Source organism: Carex rostrata, chromosome 9 (assembly GCF_964058835.1).
Source record: "Carex rostrata chromosome 9, lpCarRost1.2, whole genome shotgun sequence".
NCBI classification, from domain to species: Eukaryota; Viridiplantae; Streptophyta; class Magnoliopsida; order Poales; family Cyperaceae; genus Carex; species Carex rostrata.
Window position 1 is genome coordinate 8,434,046 of NC_135926.1, and position 19,866 is coordinate 8,453,911.

Below are 19,866 nucleotides of genomic sequence, written 5' to 3' on the forward strand. Positions count from 1 at the left end.
AGAAAACATACTTTCATTAAGGTATGTGTAAAAATTATAGTTATAAAAATAATAGAAATTTATTACTCGTAAGTATCATATGGAACTCGTAGAGTAGAGTATGAATTAATTAAAATCAATTTTTATTTCCATATTTTAATCATTTTAGATACTATTTAGTACCTGTAATTTTTTAATTCCACCATGACGAGTAATGTGCTACAATGCATGAGAAATGCATGGAATGATTTATTTAACTATTTACATTAAATCATATTATTTTTATTATAATATCATCTAAAAAAATTAAGGCAGTGTATAATGCAATATATATTTAGCATTCACGCTACATTTGATCCGATGAGTAAAAAAAAATATGTTGAGTTGATTATTTTTTTCATTTGTTTTTTTTAAGGAATCACTTTAGTTTCATGTATCCATAACAATATAATATTGCGACGAACAATTTTAACGCTATTCATTTCGAAAAAAATTGAATAAATTGAATTTAATTTTATATAACATTACCGATAAATTTAAAATCCAACAAATACACGAAAATCATAATTTATGTTGTTTTGTTGATAAATAAGAACAAAATTATATTTTTATCGTAATTAGGCAAATAAAATAATTAAACACCCAATAAGTTAAGATACCCTATGATTTGTCAAACTAATAAAACCAATCTCGAAACTTGGAAACAAAAAGAATTAAAGAACTAAGCAAGATGCATTTCATACCTAATAAATACCTGCCCTTCGCAGATATTACTGTTAAACAGGTATAGTCCGGGTGTAATTAGTTTTTCTGGAAAGCATCGTTCCGGCAAGTAGACGTCAAAATTACATATTTGGCTGCATGCGGTTCACAGGAAGGTTCACTTTCACTACCGAATTACGAAGTGGGACTTCTGGTCCCACTAAAGAGACACATTTTGAAAATCGTGGACCATACTTGTCAGTTTGGTTGATTGCCACGCTGGCACACAGCCCTTTTTTGATCCACGTGCAAACAATTATTTCTTGCAAAAAATCCAGCTCACTCCGCTCCCCTCTCTCTCCCCCCACTCCTTCCAGCCACAGCCCTAAACTTTCTCTTCGCACTGGCGAATATGGTACTACATTGTTGTATTATTCAGATTTTTCTCCAATTCTTTCTAAATATTTTGATTTTTCGGGAATTATTGAATCAGTAATTGGTTTCATGAGTGTAAAAGAGGGGTTATCAGTACTAATTATTGCTGGCTTTCGAAGTAAGGGGGAACAATGTGGGGCGAAAAGTAAATCTAGAAAGACAGTCGGAGGTTTTCTTTGGTTACAAGCATAGATTAAATTATAGCATGCTTCACTGTACTCCTACTTGTACACCAAACTTTTTTTTGTTCTTTTATTACCAACTTACTTTTAATTATACGAATATTTACTCGTACCTGCTTTGCTACTGTTAGGTAACGGGGTCCATCATTTCTTTCGTATTTTGGGTTCGATTCCGTTAGTTGAGTAGTGGTTGGAAGCTAGATTAGTGATTATTGGAGAAATTTGGGAAAGTTCGATTATTTTTTTTTCCATTTTGTAGCAATCTCGCGGCCTCAAGCTGGAGGCGAGATCCAAGCACTTATACCTTTGAAGAATCGGCGACAAATCAAATCTGAAGAATCAGTCAGTCACAAAAAAACTAGAAGAAAAAGCGGGGCAACTCGGACGGTGAGTCTCTTCTGATTCTAGCGTTTTCCGTTTGGAAAATCGCCCAACAATTGGACCGTGGGGTGCTGATAAATTTTCCAAACCATGGTAGTAACAACGGACTGCTATGATAGAATGTCCTAATTTTCACTATCTATTTTGACTTTTATCTTTAATTGGTCAGTATGGGTTATTTTCTTGGTTAGAGTGCTTATTTGGCATGAAATATACTGTCTATTGTGAATTCAAATTTGATTTTTTTTCTTTTTTTGTTGGATTAAGGATGTTGTTTCCTTAGTTTGTCCCTAATGAAGATACATTTTCTCTCTTACAGCCTATGTTTTGCCTTTTATTTTCATTTATTTTAGAAAGAATTCTGTGTTGTAATTTATTGGTGATCTCAATATATACTGCTTACTGATTAGGGAATGGAAGAAGGGAATACGTTTTCTGGTCAGAGATTTAAAAGAGTTCCTAGGAATCCATGGGGTGGAACCTTGGAGCATGATCCACTGGTACCCGCTCATTTATTTTCCTTTTAATCTTTTCACATTAAGATTAACTGTACTATATTGCTTAAAATGCCTTGAGTAGTGAGCTCACAAATAGCATCAATATTACATACACTGAGTGTCCACACATGTATGTGGTAACCCATCATGCACTTGTGGTGCTGATATATTTAAACTACCCAAAACCACTCTTGCCACCTGTCACCCAAACGCCACTTTCTGTCTCCATGCAAGTTTGTGAAATTGAATGTTAGAAATTTAAGTGTTAATTTGTTCCTTTCCTCCTATAGTTGAATGAGAATTTGGAGCAGTGGCCACATCTAAATGAGCTGGTACAATGCTACAAGGCTGACTGGGTAAAGGACGAGTATAAATATGGCCACTATGATGCCGTCCCCTCTTCACCTTTTCAAAGTCAAATTTTTGAGGGGCCTGACACTGACATAGAAACAGGTTCAGTTCATTCTAGTGATTTACTTTCTTCTATTTAGGTTAATGAATTATTGGACACACACACACACACACACACACCCCATGCGCGCATGCACACACACACACACACAAGCAGTTTTTCTCTTTCTTTACCAACACTTGTTCTCTTAATTTTTATTTACTCTTAGCTTGTTATACTTTATGTAAAGCTAACTATTGTTTTTCTTCCTCAGAATTGCGACTTGCTAATGCAAGGCACACTAATTCCGAAGATAACTTTCCAAGTACCTCGGGAAGGCAAATATCAGACAGTCTATCTTCTAAGAAGGTTAATTACATCTTTTGTTTCTAAATGATTTTTCTTGTGCACCAAATTTTGTTATAATTTGGATATGGATTTGCTTATTTCATTTCGGATGGTTTATTTCAGCACTGTGGTATATCACCATTGCCAGCATATGAACCAGCATTTGATTGGGAGAATGAGAGGTCATTGATTTTTGGTCAAAGGGTGGCTGAAAGCATTCCATCTCAGCATAACAGGTCTTTTCATCTCCTGCATTTCGTGTAATTTATTAATATGATTTTGTTATTTCATAATTTTGAAAATAGTGCACTTTCTTATGATTTCTAACAGTGTCTTTTGTTTCTTCTTGGTTCTGGTGCAGTGAATTGAAGATAACTGTCAAAGTATTATCATTGACATTTCCGGCTGGATTAGTTGGTGAGATCCGCTGTATCAGCTACATATATTTATATATATTGTTGGTTCTTGACCTATACCTCTGTGCGACCAAATTATATGATCTTTTCATTATATTGCTAGGTTTCTAAATGAATTGGCCTTAAATAAGTCTCTCTTCAAAATAGTAAGAAATGTCTGGATAATTGACTATTATGGATAAAGGTTCTGAGGGAAACTGATTAATTGAATAATTTTATGATAAAATGGAGTGCAGAGCCTTTCTATGGAACAATATGCTTGTACAATAGGGAGAGGAGAGAGAAGCTGTCAGAGGATTTCTACTTTCGTGTTCTACCTTCTGACATACTTGATGTAAGAATCTTACTATATCAATGTTGTACATCTGTACCAACTATTATAGACTTGTAGTTTTGTTGTAAATTTTGTTATGTCCCCTTATTTTATTTTCTCTTCACATGATATCTTTTGCTCTATACCGAATTTTTACAGGTATTGCAGTGGATACATAAACATGTTCCGCACCTCTAGAACAATGCTGACACTCAAATTTTAAATTTTGTAAAAACCATTATTTGATTATTGCAGGATAAAATCTCAATGGATAGGAAGGGAGTATTCTCTTTGGATACACCATCAGCATCAGTGTGCCTTATGGTGCAATTGGAGAAGCCGGCAACTGAGGAAGGAGGGGTCACCCCCTCGGTTTATTCTCGCAAGGATCCTGTAAGTCTGCAAGTGTCTTCTTTTGGGAGAATTTATGTATATACTTGCATACATAAGAATATACCTTGGTGGAGGGATCATTCACTCGTCTTCCCTTTTTGAAGAATAGAGGCTAAAGACCGCTAGTTTCCATTCTCTTATGTAGAAACTCCATCTAAAGATGAATAAGAATACACAGGGCTAAATTTGGCTGAAGTCCCACCTATTATCTAAACTCAGTTGGACCAGGTCTCAACTTTGTAAATGTAAGAGCCAGTGCATTAAGGGAATCTAAGACAGCATTGTTCTTTTTGAAGAAGCAAATGTGATTTGAGGCTTACTTTTGTTGGGAGTTTGTTTATTGTCCAACTCTTTTGTTTATAGTTGGATTGAGTAGCAATTACACTCTTGACTGCTAATTAGGAGAAAAGTTGACTTTGCTTTTTTATGGGAAGTTTAATTCAAGGGACTTTGAATAGTTTATTCTAGGGGAGAACGATAGACTTGGCAGGATCGATTCATTTCCCTTGCTTCTAATACAAGTTTGTGTTTAGTATGCCTCCCATAAACTTTGTCATGTCCCATGACTTACTACCTGCAACGAAAGAAGTGTCATTAATGGCAGTATCCAGGGTTAAGTTCTTATTGTTTCTCCTGAAAATGTAACAGGTGCACTTGACAGAGAAAGAGAAGCAAAAGCTGCAAGTGTGGTCAAGAGTCATGCCACACAGAGAGCCGTTTGCATGGGCAATGATTCCTCTTTTTGAAAATAACAGCAACACTTCTGCTGGCGCTGTGGCAGATGGCACTTCGCCCAGCAGTCCCCTTGCAACCAGTGTCTCGGGCTCCAGCTCTCAGGACGGCATCTTGGAAATATCAAAGATGATGCTCGATGGTAAAATTGCACAGTATTCGAGTGGTAGTTCTGTAATTGTTGAGGTCTCCAACTTGAACAAGGTCAAGGAGAGCTACACTGAGGACACCCTTCAGGTGTCTATTCTACTTCTTTCAATTTAGTTTTTAACTTTCTTTTGGCTAATGTGAACATAAGGTCTGCTTTATAGAATATCAGTGTAGTACCAATACTGGTAATTGCCGATTTATTAAATTTTATCAAAGCAATGAAGATTGAATTAACCAAGGATTACTCAAGCAGGTCCTTTGTATTATGGTACTATCACATGCCAGCTTCCACCAGAGATGCACTCATTCATTGCATCTACGAGTTTAACCATCCTTTTTTATTTTCTAACTTTATTCTTGGCGTGTTCAATTTTTAACAAAAAATCTGTTTCATACTGAGGCTTAGAAAGCCATTCTAGTTATGATGCTCGAAGGCTAAATTGCACACTGCAATAGATTGTAATTCTGACAACTAGTGGGAACAATATCCTTATATATATTTATATATATATTTTTCTTTTTCTTTTTATGACATGTGTAACTTATAGGATCCCAAAAGGAAGGTACACAAGCCCGTGAAAGGTGTGTTGAGGCTGGAAGTAGAGAAGCTCCACGCAGTACATCCTGATTCTGATGATGTGTCTGAAGGAGGCAGCATAGTCACTGATTTGCCTGATGATGGGTCTCGCAAGGTGTCTTATTCAAATGGTCATAATGGGGAGGGTCATTCAGAGTTCAATAATGACAATGTAATTGACAACTTTCTCCTTATGATTGTGATTATGGTAAAAAACAATAAAATTTATGACCCCTGCAAAATTTGAAACTATCCCCATGCTCCTCACTCCACTTCATCAAAACATTATCAGAATATCCTCTTTGGCTCCTTCCCTCCATAAATAAGGGAGAATGGAGTGATGACATGGATACTTTTGGAGTATATTGAGGGACTGGGTATTGATGTATTCCTTTTGTTGTGCAAAGGGTACATGTGAGGTTTTTAGAAGTATATTGGAAATCTTTCTTAATTATTGGTGTTATTATGAACTTATAAATTAAATCCCACAAATGAAGGGAAAAAAGAAACCCTGTTAAAACTTCTGAACTTAGGTGGATAAGAATGTCTAGCTTAGCACAACTACACACAACTCAATCATACATATAGGAGTCCTTTCCTAGACTCTTTTTGTTAACCTGTTTGGAAGTTTAGCCATGCTTAGGTCCCTATCTTTTCTTTTGTGCAGTCTATTCATCCCCAAATCTAGAGCTGTGAGATAATATTTATTTTTTTCACCATATAATTGCAGTTTCAGGCATTTGATTTTCGAACCATGACCCGGTGCGAGCCATTCTCTCAATTGTTCCATCACCTTTATGTATACCCACTAGCCATCAGTCTCAGCCGTAAAAGAAATTTATTTATTCGGGTTGAGATGAGAAGGGACGATTCTGATATCCGCAAGCCCCCACTTGAGGTTAATACGCATTCTACTTTTTTTTTTTTTTATATAGATATATTCTGTTATATATACTGCATCCTGCAGAAACATGAAGCAGGGATCATATGCTATATGTGGAGGTGGAAACCTGTTGTACGGGTTGGATCAAATGTAGTTCAAGCCGTTTCAGTTTTGGGTCAACTTTTGGTATTGCATCATTCTGGTTAGGTTATCTTCATGATTGGGTCACCAATATGGGCTTTCTTGTTGCTTCAAGTTCAGGTCGTTCTCTTTTGTGCCAACTCTGGGTCAGTCTTTCAGGATTCATGTTGATCTACTTTCGTGGTGTGGTTCACTTTTGGTTAAATTTCTCAGAAAATTGATTGAAGTTATTGAACTTCTTCTTCTTCTTTTTTTTTTTTACTCTAGGGTAGGGTGTAGATGAAGGTCAGATCCTGTTATTCCCTTTGTTATGGGTTGCTCATGTTTTGGAAATATGCAGGTTCTTTTGGGATCGGATTCTGGTCATACCTGCTTTGTTTTGGACTGTTTAGATTGGGTTGAGTTTGTGCTGTTGTGCGATAACCAGATGTATACTTTGTGGTACAAAGAACAATAATTTTCTCTCTGAAACATTATTGTCATTTTCAGGTAGTATACCCAAGGGACAGTGGCGCAGCACTTCAAAAATGGGCTCATACCCAGATTGCGCCTGGTACAAGAACAGCATGTTACCACGACGAAATAAAAATGTGTTTGCCGGCCGTTTTAACTCCTCAACACCACCTCTTATTTACACTCTACCATGTCGACCTCCAAACAAAACTTGAACCCCCCAAACCTGTACAGTCTCTTGCTTGACTAAAATATCATAAATGAATTATTGTGACAAAACCCAAATTAAGCACAATCTAAAATCAAAATAGAAGAAGTACAATGTAATATATGCTAAAATTATTTATTTTGGCAGGTGATTGTAGGATATGCTGTGCTTCCACTGTCTACGCATGTCCAGTATGTTATTTCATATCTTTTACTCATTTTATCAGAAGGTGTTGCTAAAGACCGCATAGCTTGTGGTCTTTAGCATTACCCCATAGCAACTTTTTATAGGGGATCTTAGTGCAAAACTACCTTTTTTTACCTTATATCTTTTCACAATGATTAATAACTGAGATTATAAATGCTAGATATTTTGTTTGCTTGTTTGATCCATTATATATATCATATAAAACAATTTCAGCCCAATTACTATCCAATTATATTTTTGTTAGTAATTCAGATGTATGTAGTAGCAGAACCAGATGTTCACAATTACTATCCAAGTATAAGTTTGAAATTTTTGGACAGAATAAGAGTCATCCCTTTTCTTTGCTAATGACCAACTCAAAAGAAGCAATGAAGCTTGAGTCACTGAAATTTAAAATTGTTCACAGGCTGCAGTCAGATGTATCTCTGCCTATTTTGAGGGAGCTGGTCCCGCATTATCTCCAGGACAGTGTCAAGGTACTTCATGCTAACATATGCCTGCATCAGTTATGCTCTGAAAATTTATCAGCGCCCGTGCCATTGGGGATTCAAAAATGCTAATTTTTCTATTTTGCTTAATGTTGGTAATTGGACATCAGTTGAAGAATAAGACAGGATAATAACTTGTTACTGCTTTTTGTGTTGGAAGTTTTGAGGAGGGAAGGAGGTGGGGGCATAAGAGTTATATCCTTGGGGTTTTATTTTCCCACTGCACCTGCTGCAAATGACGCCTTACGTTCATATAACACTATCCTGTTTCGTTGAGCTGGTTGCAAATAACATTCAACCTTCAAATAACACTATCCTGTTTTGTTGAGCTGGGTGCTCTGTTGTATATATGATTGATATCTAGTGTTATTTGCAATAAGGATAAAAATAAAGGTGCATTTTGCATGGAGCCCCTTTCTTCTTCCACAGGTTAAGAATTAAAGGTTCTTTTAACTTATAGGAGAGAATGGAGTGTCTAGAAGATGGGAAAAATGTGTTCAGGTTGAGAATGAAGCTATGCTCATCTCTGTTCCCAGTAAATGACAGAATTCGTGATTTTTTCCTGGAGTATGACCGTCATACCCTCCGTACCAGTCCTCCTTGGGGCTCAGAACTTCTTGAGGTACCTCTTTCTCCCTCTCCCTCTCCCTCTCCCAATCTTTTCAATGAATTTATACATGGTAGGGCAGATATTAAAGATAAGGGGACATTTTGTTTACGAGTACTGATACAAGATCTGAACAGTACCATGCCAGATTGAATTGCTGAGGATTTTACATTGTTACTGGCCTCAATCAGTTCTGATAATGATCTCTCTACTGGCTTTTTAAGAATTTGTACATTAGATTTAGATCAACCTTAATCGACAACTTGACGTTGCACCTCTTTACTGATTGCATAAGAGTTGGTACCTGAATGTAAACCAACCTTATTCAACAAGTTGACAATGTACTGAAGATTAGTAGATTTTTAAACATGAAGTTATGACATGGCAATTTTTGTCTCGTATGGGCATGTGCTTTTGGGCACTTCACATATTTTGTAGTATCTTTTGTTTAATTTCTAAATAAAATTTGATGCAGGCAATCAATAGTTTAAAGAATGTTGAGTCAATGGCTTTGCTACAGTTTCTGCAACCAATACTTAACATGCTTCTCCACCTAATTGGTGATGGTGGTGAAACCCTTCAGGTTCTCTTATTTGTCTTCCTTTTTGTATTATTTTTTTTTTCAAAATTCAATAATGATTGTGTGATGTGTATAGTACTATGGCTGCTAACCATGTATTACCTTCCCCTTTCAGGTTGCCGCGTTTCGTGCAATGGTAAATATTTTGACAAGGTACTTTTTTCTCCTTGTGCTTGCCCTTGCATGTTTATTAATGGTTTATTCCTCTAGGTACACCCAACTTTTCACCTTAATTGTCCTAGATAATCTGCTATAGCCTTTTCAATGCTCAACCACCAAGCTGTAAGAAAATGCAAAAGCTATAGGAAAAAAGTTCTTTTATTAATATAATATTTTAGCATACTGATATGAATGATGGCCTTTACCGTGTGAATAATCAGTCCGATATTCATAGAAGGAAATTACCTGGAGTTTGAGCTTAGATTTCTATCGAAGTACATGTGATTTGTGCTGATTAATAGAGAGATATATTAACATCTAAACCCATCTTCCTCTCCCTTTCCATAGCCTCACTATATTCTCTTACTATATGTTGTGTGATTTTGTGTCGCTTATTAACACACTTGGTATTGATTAATGGTTTAGATACCATTACAAGTTTATTTTTAAATATACACTGCTATGTAGCATTGCTGTTGCAACTATAGCCTGCTAGCCTTTACTGAGACCTCACTACTACGGATTGCTAACGGCTACAAAAATATTGCACCTTACATACAATAAATATGTTATATCCATGTTATGTGCAAATAAGATCCAAAAATTGTTAAAAAAATATGTTTAGTTCATGTTCAGAAATTCCAGATTGTCCCTTAAGGCTTTTATGTAAACTCAATTTAGGGCTAGAGTTGTCAAACTTCAAAACAGTATTCCTAACATGCCATTTGAGCTGTCTGAGAAAACACAATTGGTGTGAACTTGGACTTGAACACTAGAAATGTTGTTAGTATGTTCCAAGCAAGATCTTACTCGATTTTTGTACATTGAATTCCTCTGCAATCTTTGCAATATCAAAACTTTGTGCTGTTTCAGGGTACAGCAGGAGTCTTCAGATGGGTCAGAGAGAAATAGATTTCTGGTTAATTATGTTGATTTTGCATTTGACGATTTTTGGGGTCGACAAGCTGCAGTCTACCCTGGTTTGTCCACTGTTTGGGGCAGTCTTGCTCGAAGCAAGGTGTATATTGCATGTTTTGTATTCTTGCTACTACTTGGCACAACATTCAACATCATCTAACTCTTCTATTACTCTTTTCTATGATTGAAGGCAAAAGGGTATAGGGTTGGCCCTGTTTACGATGATGTATTGGCCATGGCTTGGTTCTTTTTGGAGCTAATAGTTAAGTCAATGGGCCTAGAGCAAAGCCGCCTTTTCTGCAATAACATCCCGTCAGGTAATTATGCATAAGTTCTCGTCTTTTAGTTTTCAGCATATTTCCATTTCCATTTCTCCAATTCTGTAGTCTGGCTCTATGGCAACTGAATTTAATTGCCGAAATTTGGTCAAGTTGGTACTATAGCGTAAACGTTGTGTATTTTAAGCTTGTGATGTCCAAAATATGTACCAACTTTATCAAATTTGACCTGAAGTGGAAATCATGAACATTTTAACGCCTTTCTTAGCTTGACTCTTGTATACATTGGTGGATTACAGGTGAAGATATACCACCTCTACAACTGAAGGAAGGTGTGTTTCGGTGCATCACTCAGTTGTATGATTGTCTTCTGACAGAGGTGCACGAGCGGTGCAAAAAGGGTCTGAGCCTCGCAAAGCGCCTTAACACCACACTTGCTTTCTTCTGCTATGACCTTCTTTCTATAATTGAGCCTCGCCAAGTTTTTGAGCTGGTTTGTACTTTATAATCTGTTCTTGCTTTATAATACGTACTGTGCTGATGGGGACATTTTGGGACTTCCTGGTGTTTTTTCTAGCTTGATTGTAGCACCTAAAAGTTCTGAATAAGCATATAAAACCTCATTGTTGGGGTCTTTAGGCATCTTTTATTTTCTTTGGTAATATAGTTTAATTGTTCTTTTTTTTATTTGTGAGCAAGCCACGTGTGTTAGATTTTTTTAAATATATCCAGAACTAGAAACAGGAAAAGAAAATTTGTATTTTGAACTATAGTAGGAACAGGAATTCATATTTTGCTCTGGAGGATTCACATCAAAATTGGGATGGTATTGCCATTCCATACCAGGTATTTGACCATTGTCAGTTCGTTTCATGGAGGGCAAATTAACATAACTCTACTCCAGTAGTTGCTAGTATTTGGACTTCTCCTTCTATATTGTGGATAAGCAAAGTGAAAATGTATTGTTGTTGCAATAGTTTTTCTTTATAGAAACGACCCGATTTTGTTACCTTTGCTCCAGCCAGGCAGTTCCATGTAGGGCTGCATAAAAAGCTCGTGGCTCGTGGGCCGCTCGAACTTAGCTCAGAAATGAACTTGCTAACAACTTGTTCATTAAAAACTTGAGTTACTCTCTCTCGAGTTGAGTAACTTGTTTAACTCATGAGTTGAGTTCGAGTTGGACTCAGCTCGCTCATTACAACTCGGACTCGGTTGAGTACCCGTGTCCCAAACCCCGACTTGACCCAAACCATTTCATTTCTTGCTGGCAGGTCTATTGTGTAGTTTCTATGTTTGTACTTTTGTAGATTTTTTATGCATGTACACAACTATGTTTGTACTTCTGAAATAGTGATTACATGGGCAAACAAAACTTAATTGATAACATAAGAGATAGCATCTAATGGTCTTTCAACTCTAATTTCCTTAAAATTGAACAGTTCAACACCTTAAATCAAAGTGCTAGACTGCTATTAGGTAATTAGGATCATGTCTCACGAGTCACGAGTCAACTCGAGTTACTCGTGAGTTGAGTTCGAGTCAGTGGGCCAGCTCAGTTCGGACTTCTCAATTCGAGTTACATCCATGGTCCATGGATGTAAGGGAAACAATACTTTCACCTAGTAAATGCTTAAGTTTGTACTTTTTTTCGTAAGTGGATAAGCAAAATGAGAATGTAGTGTTGCCATTAACTTCTCTTTTGCTGTATGTGGAGAAACCCATTTTTGTTACCTTTGGTCCAGGCGTCCAGCTAGGCAGCTATTAGCTAACACAGAAATAGCCTATATAATCAGAAGCTCTACTAGGAGTGGAAGAGTATCTAAGCATCTGGTCCCACTTTTCCAAGCAATATTTTTCACAGCTTGGAATTGCTGAAGGGTTTACATTCTTATGATCTCTCTCTCTCTCTGTTTTTTTTTTTTTTTTTTTTGAAATAACTGCTCCTTATGACTAGTTTACAAAAAATAGTAGCAGCATGCAACGTATCTGTTATGTTGTCATGTCTCTATTTATTGTAACTTACCGTATACTTGAGCTCAGTATATATTTTTGTATCCTCTCTATTCTGAAAGAGGAAAAGGAAGTTTCCATGTCCTTGATCTTGCTTTTTTTATATTTTCATGCTACGTATCATACTGTAATTTCTGACCTTTTCGACTTATGTCAGGTATCACTATACATGGACAAGTTTGCAGGAGTTTGCCAGTCAGTTTTACATGAGTGCAAGCTGACATTTCTTCAAATACTTTGCGATCATGACTTGTTTGTCGAAATGCCCGGCCGAGATCCTTCTGACAGGTAATATGCTCATATGGCAGCTGCATATTTGTCTTAACTATATATACATTCATGAACAAGATCATGCTACCACCTTAAATCTTGTAAAAAGAGAGCATGTTGATTTTGTTATCTATTCTTGCTTTTTTCTCAAATTGCAGAAATTACCTATCTTCGGTGCTAATTCAGGAGATATTTCTCACCTTGGATCATGATGATTTGTCTCAGCGGACAAAAGTAGGTTTTATTCAGTTTGCAATGTATGATATGTTCCTCTTTTTCTCTCTCAAAATGTGCTAATTTGGTACTTCAACAATAAAGGCGGCACGCATGTTGGTGGTGCTAATGTGCAAGCATGAATTTGATGCGCGTTATCAAAAGAGCGAGGACAAGTTATACATTGCACAGTTATATTTCCCGCTTATTGGACAGGTACCTTCTCTTTTTCCTCTGTTGTTTTGAAGGAATAAAACTGGAGGAGAGTTGTCTTCTTTTCTTTTGTCAATATTCATTTTTGTGTTGGTAGATTTTGAAACTTGAATACCAGCTTATCAAATGATGTTTTATGTGTTGGTAGATTTTGAAACTTGAATACCAGCTTATCAAATGATGTTTTGTGAACTATATTCAAACAATTCAACAAAGGAACACAAAACAAGGACAATTTTTCTATTGGTTTTGTCCATTTCCGTGTTGACTTGGCTAACTATTGGTTTTCTCCATTTCTCTCTTAGATACTTACGTGTTTTGCTATACTTACAGATACTAGATGAGATGCCAGTTTTCTACAACCTAAATGCTATTGAAAAGAGGGAGGTCTTAATTGTTACCTTGCAGACAATAAGAAATCTTGATGATGCATCTCTTATCAAAGCATGGCAACAGAGTATTGCTCGTACCAGACTTTTCTTCAAGCTTCTGGAAGAATGCCTTGTGCATTTTGAGGTTTCTTTATTTCACATAACATTTTCTTCAAAATCATCTCCTTCGTCAAAGGCATAACAACAAAATCTTTAAAATCAGGGATTAACACCATTTCGCGCTGATTGTTCTGGTAAATATGAAGTATGTATTTATTTGTTGTACTTTTCAATTATTTTGGCACAGCACAACAAGACGGCTGACACACTATTGATGGGAAGTAGTGTGCGGAGCCCAGATGTAGAGCGGCCTGCCTCTCCAAAATACTCTGATCGGCTCTCTCCAGCAGTCAACTTGTACCTGTCTGAAGCTTCTCGTCAGGAAATCAGGGTACCTGTTTTATTTGAACTGCATTCAACTTCTCATTAGGAATTGCTTGGACGGGAAAGTTTATGGTAAATCAACATAGAAAAGTTAGAACCAGGAACTTTTGTTATGGTTGATTTTTTGTTTGAATTGATAGGATCATAGGAAGAATATAGTATTGAATTTTTAATTATTCTTTTTCAGTTTGATAGTGCAAAAAAATTACGTTAGTGTATCATATGACTATAACTTGGTTTATAGAAATTCATCAATTGCAAAAATTTAATATTTGCATCTTTTGCGACTCTTATGAGTTGATGTATGCTGTAAAAAAATAATGAATAATGAGGAAAATCATATTTGATTGGTTTGGTAGCCGAATTCAGACAAAGGGGTTTATTTTATTTTCTGAAACCTTCTACACATTCGTCTTTATTTTTGTGAATTTCTGCAATTGCATAAAATTTCCTCAACTTACTGTTATTTCTGGCAATTGTGGGAAGAGACAATTGGTGCTCCCAATTTCTATTCCCATCTATCTTATCCTATCCTATCCTATCCTATCCTATCCTATCCTATCCTATCCTATCCAAACATGCCCTTATTCTGTTGATTAACTTCTTCTCGTTCTCTGGAATTGATATTATGTGCATGATGTTTTTATTGCAGCATAATAGTGGAACCCCGGAAAACGGGTACTTGTGGAATAGAGTGAGCCCCCAGTTGAGCTCCCCCAACCAACCATACTCCTTAAGGGAGGCTCTTGCACAGGCACAATCATCTCGCATTGGGGCCACAACGAGGGCACTTAGGGAATCACTACATCCTGTATTAAGGCAGAAGCTGGTAAATAATTTAGTTTCAAATTATTGTTTTCCAGAGTTTTTTTTTATTCTTTGTAATGCTGAAAGACCTTGAAAGGATAACTATTAACAAGGGCTGCTGGGTATATTGTAGGAAGCAATATATTACTAGCTTCGTAGTTATGGTGATTTTTTATTTTGTGGTTTGTAAATTAATATTTGTCATGCAGGAACTCTGGGAAGAAAACCTCAGCACTGCTGTTAGCCTCCAGGTACCAAACTTCAACACTCTAATTATGATATGTCCACATATAAAATAAGCACATAAAGTTACAATCACTCCTCTTTTAGCACCTAAAAGGATGTGTGATAACATAATGGCACCTTTTGGTAATCCAACCACACCATGGAGCACCTCAAATGGCTTTGCAGTAGGGGCTTGTGCTTTTACATTTCTAATCCTGACAAATCTGACCCCAATAGAATCTTAATCTGCTAGCCTATCTGATTTACATATGAACACGAGTAAGGATCCCTATACAAACATAGCAGCCTCCCACACACATCATGTGAAAAACACTTCTATGGACATTCAAATGTCGCAACTTCTTTTTTCTTGACCAGGTACTTGAGATGACAGAAAAATTCTCATCGGCGGCTGCATTACGCAGCATTGCTACTGACTATGCTAAGCTTGACTGCATCACATCCATTTTGATGGGGCTCCTATCCCGGAGCCAACCACTAGCCTTCTGGAAAGCTTTCCTGCCGGTTTTCGAGAGCATCTTCCGTCTCCATGGTGCCACTCTCATGGCAAGGGAGAATGACCGGTTCCTCAAGCAGGTTGCTTTCCACCTGCTACGTCTTGCTGTTTTCAGAAATGATTCCATCCGAAAACGTGCCGTCGTCGGCCTGCAGATACTCGTCAGGGTATGTCCTCAACCTTTCAGTTGGTGTAAGATTTGCATTTTACAGATTAGTTGCTTTTATTTTTGTTCTTATTATTTTTTCTTTATAGGTTATTCTATGCTGAATTCGCCTTATGCTGAGTATTGATCAAAGTTGATACAGTGTTAGGGAGCTAATTCTCACATTACTTATTTTCTGTGCACAGAACTCATTTTTCAATTATGGGCACACCACACGGCTTCGTGCGATGCTGACAATCACTCTGTCGGAACTGATGTCAGACGTACAAGTAGCCCAGATGCGGCCTGACGGGTCCATGGAAGAGAGTGGTGAAGCCCGGCGCCTTAGGAAATCCCTGGAGGACGTGGCAGACGAGAGCACAAGTGAGATGAACTTGCGTGAGTGTGGACTAACTTCGACTACCCTTCATGTTGTTCAAGAAGGTATTGCAGAGAATAAGTGGTCATGGCCGGAGGTGAAGCGGCTGTCCCAATGCCTAATTCTGGCGCTTGATGCTGGCCTTGAGCATGCCCTTTTAGTGAGCATTCTTTCCTCTGATTTGTTAGCCAATTTTTTTTTTCTACTTGTGTTAATTACAGGCTGTTCTGGTACTGGAAACTCAGAATATGTCATATTTAATCCGAATGAAATGTATATTGTTATTTTTGAAGTACTTCAAAAAGTACTAGCATTTCTTTATATAATTCTCATGCCAGTGTTTAAATTATTACTTGCATCACCCTATTAAGTAAATTATAGTATTTTTGTTTTCTCATAACAGATGTGCAAATGAATTGTATTTTTGGCTCTTGTTAAGGAATTCTGGGTCGTTCTTTCTTTAACCTTTAGTTATATTATACAGGGTTCTGTAGTCAATGTAGATAGATATGCTGCTGCTGAGGGATTTTATAAGCTCGCAATGGCATATGCACCCGTACCAGATCTTCATATAATGTGGCTTCTCCATTTGTGTGATGCACATCAAGAGATGCAGTCTTGTGCTGAAGCCGCACAATGTGCTGTTGCTGTAGCTGGTGTGATTATGCAGGTGTGATCATCTTATCAATTACTATGTTAAAGCCTAAGATGTTTTTTCTTTAGAAAAAGGTTGCATGTATATCAAGGATTGACCTGTTTGTTTCAATGTTTACTAGTTGCCTGACCAGTTTACTCTGAGACGGGTTGGTATCAACCCTGATTGTTATGAAAATGATTGACATGGAGCTGGCTGAATTTTTTTTTTTTGAGAAACTTGGTAGATGCTGGCTGAAATATTTTAATAGTCAGTACAGAGATAATATTGGCAGGACACCAAGTTTGATTCTAGTACTAGAAGAAAAACTTTATTTGCCACAAGAGCTTGCCAGAGGATCACATGCAAGTACTCAGTTCCTTCTCAATCAACTAATGTATTATATCTACCAAAAATCCCTTTTAACAGGCATTGGTGGGAAGAAATGATGCGGTATGGACTCATGATCACGTGTCATCTTTGCGCAAAATCTGCCCAGCTGTCAGCACAGAGATTAGTTCCGAAGTGGCAGCAGCTGAGGTTGAGGGCTATGGAGCCTCAAAACTAACTGTGGATGCAGCTGTCAAATACCTCCAACTTGCAAACAAACTCTTTGCACAAGCTGAGCTTTTCCACTTCTGTGCAAGTATCCAAGAGCTAATTATCCCAGTGTACAAGAGCCGTAGAGTATATGGCCAACTTGCTAAATGCCACACGTCCTTGACCAACATTTACGAGTCGATCCTTGAGCAAGAACAGAGCCCAATACCTTTCATTGATGCGACCTATTATCGAGTTGGATTCTACGGTGAGAAATTTGGGAAGCTAAACAAAAAGGAGTATGTCTTCCGTGAGCGGAGAGATGTGCGTCTGGGTGACATAATGGAGAAACTGAGCCACATATACGAGTCGAAAATGGACGGGGATCACACCTTGCACATAATTCCTGACTCACGCCAGGTTAAAGCAGACGAGCTCCAGCCAGGTGTCTGCTACCTTCAGATAACAGCTGTTGATCCTGTGATGGAGGATGAGGACTTAGGCAGCCGTAGAGAGAGGATATTCTCTCTTTCTACTGGTGCTGTACGGGCCCGTGTCTTTGACCGTTTCTTGTTCGATACACCGTTCACCAAGAATGGGAAAACTCAAGGTGGATTGGAGGATCAATGGAAGAGGCGAACAGTGCTACAGACAGAGGGATCCTTCCCAGCATTGGTGAATAGGCTGGAGGTGGTGAAGTCAGAGTCGATGGAGTTCTCACCTGTTGAGAACGCAATAGGGATGATAGAGACAAGAACCGCTGCACTGAGGAATGAGCTGGAGGAGCCTCGCAGCTCCGAAGGTGACCAACTGCCCCGTCTCCAGAGCTTGCAGCGCATCCTCCAGGGCAGTGTTGCTGTGCAGGTGAAGTTTTCCGTTGTTTCGTACTATAATGTCTTGGTGCATTTTAGTGTCGCAGGATATCTGAGGATTTCTAGTTTGTTGGGTCCTGCTATTTTTTTTAGTTAAGTGCCTGTCCATTCAGAGATGTAAATCACACCCAAAAACAAAAGGCTAAAACTCACAAAATTCTGCTACTGTTTTAGTTACATGAGACCTGTATATAATTTAGCTATACTCTTTTCCAATTTTATATTTTGTTCCTCTTCAAACATTGCAAACATAATAGTCCTGGTCTTTTGATTGCAAAGACACTTCAGAATTTAGTGTCCAGGTTTTAATTTTAAGTTGGATTTTGGAACTTAAATTTTGAAAAGAATTTAGCGTACAGGTTGTCATTTAAAATAGGATTTTGGAATTTACATTTTGAAAAGAATGGAAAAGACACGGTATGGATCCATGCTATACTCAGTTTCCCTATTTGCTAGGGTGTTGGTTATAGTATTGCCAGATGATGGGCTGCTTTTAATTAAATTTCCACTCCTGGTCGTAATACAGGTCAATAGTGGTGTACTGAGCGTATGTACGGCATTCTTGTCAGGAGAACCTGCCACACGGTTGCGCTCGCAAGAACTGCAGCAGTTGATTGCAGCACTGCTGGAGTTCATGGCTGTTTGCAAGCGTGCAATAAGGGTGCACTTCAGGTTAATTGGGGAAGAAGACCAGGAGTTCCACACCCAACTAGTAAATGGTTTCCAGTCCCTTACTGCAGAGTTGTCCCATTATATCCCAGCAATACTTTCTGAGCTTTAACTTCTTGTTGTCGTTCTTGTCATGCTTGGTTAGTATTTTGTTTTATTCTTTTGAGGTTGTGGGGATTTTTTGGTTTGTATGTTTGGTCTGGTCTAGATCTTGCAATGCGCTGTAGCATAGCTGTAATATTATTATCTTAATTGAGGGAATATGTAGGCTGGCTTTTGTAAAAATATGTTTCCTTTAGCTTTGCTTTTTGAAATTATCACGAGTGCGAACCTCGATTTTTTGTATTGTATCAGTCTAGTATGAACCTCGATTTATGTATTTAATCAGTCTAGTTTCAAGTATGTTCGGTCTGAAGCTCGGTCTAGATCATCAAGTTTTACAAAAAGATAGGAAGTACAAAAAATGTCCTCTACCTTGATTTACAAAAAGATAGTAAGTGCAATAAGATTTACGAAAATACCATAACTTGCAAGTTGAAATGTCGTCAAACTTAATGAAAAGATAGGAAGTACAAAAAAGTTTGCGAAAAATATTTTAGGACAATAAAAATTTACTTGATACACGCAAAGGGTGCATATTTTTTCGTACTGGTACCTTTTTTTAACTAGGTTTTGTGGTATTAAGAGGATGCAACAACTTGTACAGCACACTTTTAAGTTGGTATTGGCTAATTCCATTACATGTCCAATGAGATCTGACATTATATCCTTAATTTAGCGAAGTTCTAACTGAGGAGTTTACCTACCAGTACTGCCTAACAAATAACAAAGGCCTTGTTAGTTTTCAACAAATAACAAAGGGTAATAGGAGCTGATGCAAAGCGATATTTTGCATCCCTCTTAGTTTTCAAAGAGGCTCTTTTTAAGAAAGAAATCTATTTCTGTTAATTGTTCAGTTTTTTTTTTCATATTTGGAGTTGATTTTGGCTTGAGCTTTGATAAAAGTATTTTCTACTGCTATTAATCAGACTTAAAGCTACAACTCTTGTTAGTTCATCATGCTTTTTTTTTTTTTTTTTGTATACTTCGCTTTATTGCAATGATTAAGTGCCATTTTGTAAAATTCGTAAGATTTGTTT

At 37.3% G+C, this 19,866-nt stretch overlaps 1 protein-coding gene across 1 annotated transcript; it reads left to right on the forward strand.

The window, feature by feature from the left end:
- Positions 1–1,005: 1,005 nt before the first annotated feature.
- SPK1 (guanyl-nucleotide exchange factor) lies at positions 1,006–19,129 on the forward strand. Its single transcript, XM_078308101.1, has 33 exons — positions 1,006–1,096; positions 1,558–1,685; positions 2,090–2,179; positions 2,467–2,629; positions 2,842–2,936; positions 3,039–3,151; positions 3,277–3,332; positions 3,568–3,665; positions 3,900–4,037; positions 4,686–5,006; positions 5,468–5,668; positions 6,227–6,394; positions 7,010–7,201; positions 7,329–7,372; positions 7,795–7,864; positions 8,337–8,498; positions 8,959–9,066; positions 9,179–9,216; positions 10,096–10,240; positions 10,331–10,457; positions 10,718–10,911; positions 12,586–12,716; positions 12,857–12,932; positions 13,017–13,127; positions 13,458–13,640; positions 13,803–13,946; positions 14,592–14,768; positions 14,956–14,997; positions 15,350–15,655; positions 15,840–16,172; positions 16,497–16,682; positions 17,076–18,050; positions 18,585–19,129. The coding sequence occupies exons 3-33, from the start codon at positions 2,093–2,095 to the stop codon at positions 18,837–18,839; spliced, it is 5,439 nt and encodes a 1,812-aa protein (XP_078164227.1). The 5' UTR covers positions 1,006–1,096; positions 1,558–1,685; positions 2,090–2,092; the 3' UTR covers positions 18,840–19,129.
- The last annotated feature ends 737 nt before the right edge of the window (positions 19,130–19,866 follow it).